Raw genomic sequence first — 864 nt, forward strand, 5'->3', positions numbered from 1 at the left:
AAGTACGCCACGCTCTACCCTACCATCCGCTTTGCCACCGCAGTCAGGTACGTACCTGGCCTTCCCACTCCTCCCTGTGCTGCTACCATTGGATCGGAGCTAAAAACTTGAAACACTGCTTTCTGCCAATTTGGACCACAACACAGCTGCGTCCGAGATGATGACTCAACAGCAGAGCTCAGGGACAAGATCAAACAAATCGCTTCACAAGAGATCAGGTACCTACACCGATCGTTCGCCTCACGACATGTGATGTGTCACCCACTGACCACCATGCCACAGGGCCAGAGAGCAGGTGCCCCTGTCCTTCCTCCTGATTGAGAAGATGATCGCCCAACAGACCGCCGAGTGGCACGAGTGGACCCAGAGCGGCGCCAATGCTGGCCCCGTGCACGAGGTATTATTTCATTATTTATTTATCTTCTTTCTTTCATTATTTTTTATTTTCTTTCATTAATCTTGTTTATTAACTTGAGTTCTCACGATCGCGAATGTACCAAGGGCGAGAATCGGTTGGGCGGACTGCAGCTCCCGGTGATCTCGTCGGCCCAGTTTCGGGCGATGCTGGAGCTGTGCCACATCGTGCTGCCGGCTGACTCGCTTAGGGAGCGCCGGCGCAAGACGAGGCAGGTCCGGGACCACCTGCACGCGATGGGCTCCGCCTTCTGGTTCCCAGGGCTGTCCGACTTCGGCGCCGACCAGTCCACACGCCGGGCCGGCCGTCATGCTGAGTCCAACTCCGAGAGCCTCCATTCCGCCGGAAGAAGAGATTCGATCATTGACAATGACGACAACCAATCACCGGATGACGCTCGCTCCGATGACTCGGACGAAGACGACGAGCGCGAGTACGCGGAAGCGGAA

General features: G+C 56.0%; 1 protein-coding gene across 1 annotated transcript in view; it reads left to right on the forward strand.

Annotated features, from left to right (window-relative positions):
• ACA1_361660 (uncharacterized protein) overlaps nt 1–846 on the forward strand; it is a gene marked incomplete at both ends in the record, with an annotated part of 1,428 nt that extends 582 nt beyond the window's left edge. Inside the window, 3 exons of the mRNA XM_004333709.1 lie at nt 173–218; nt 283–397; nt 502–846. Coding sequence (XP_004333757.1) covers nt 173–218; nt 283–397; nt 502–846 — 506 coding nt within the window. The remainder of the gene's footprint in view (nt 1–172; nt 219–282; nt 398–501) is intronic.
• Between the last annotated feature and the right edge of the window lie 18 nt (nt 847–864).

This window comes from Acanthamoeba castellanii, assembly GCF_000313135.1.
Source record: "Acanthamoeba castellanii str. Neff unplaced genomic scaffold scf7180000084624, whole genome shotgun sequence".
NCBI classification, from domain to species: Eukaryota; Discosea; order Longamoebia; family Acanthamoebidae; genus Acanthamoeba; species Acanthamoeba castellanii.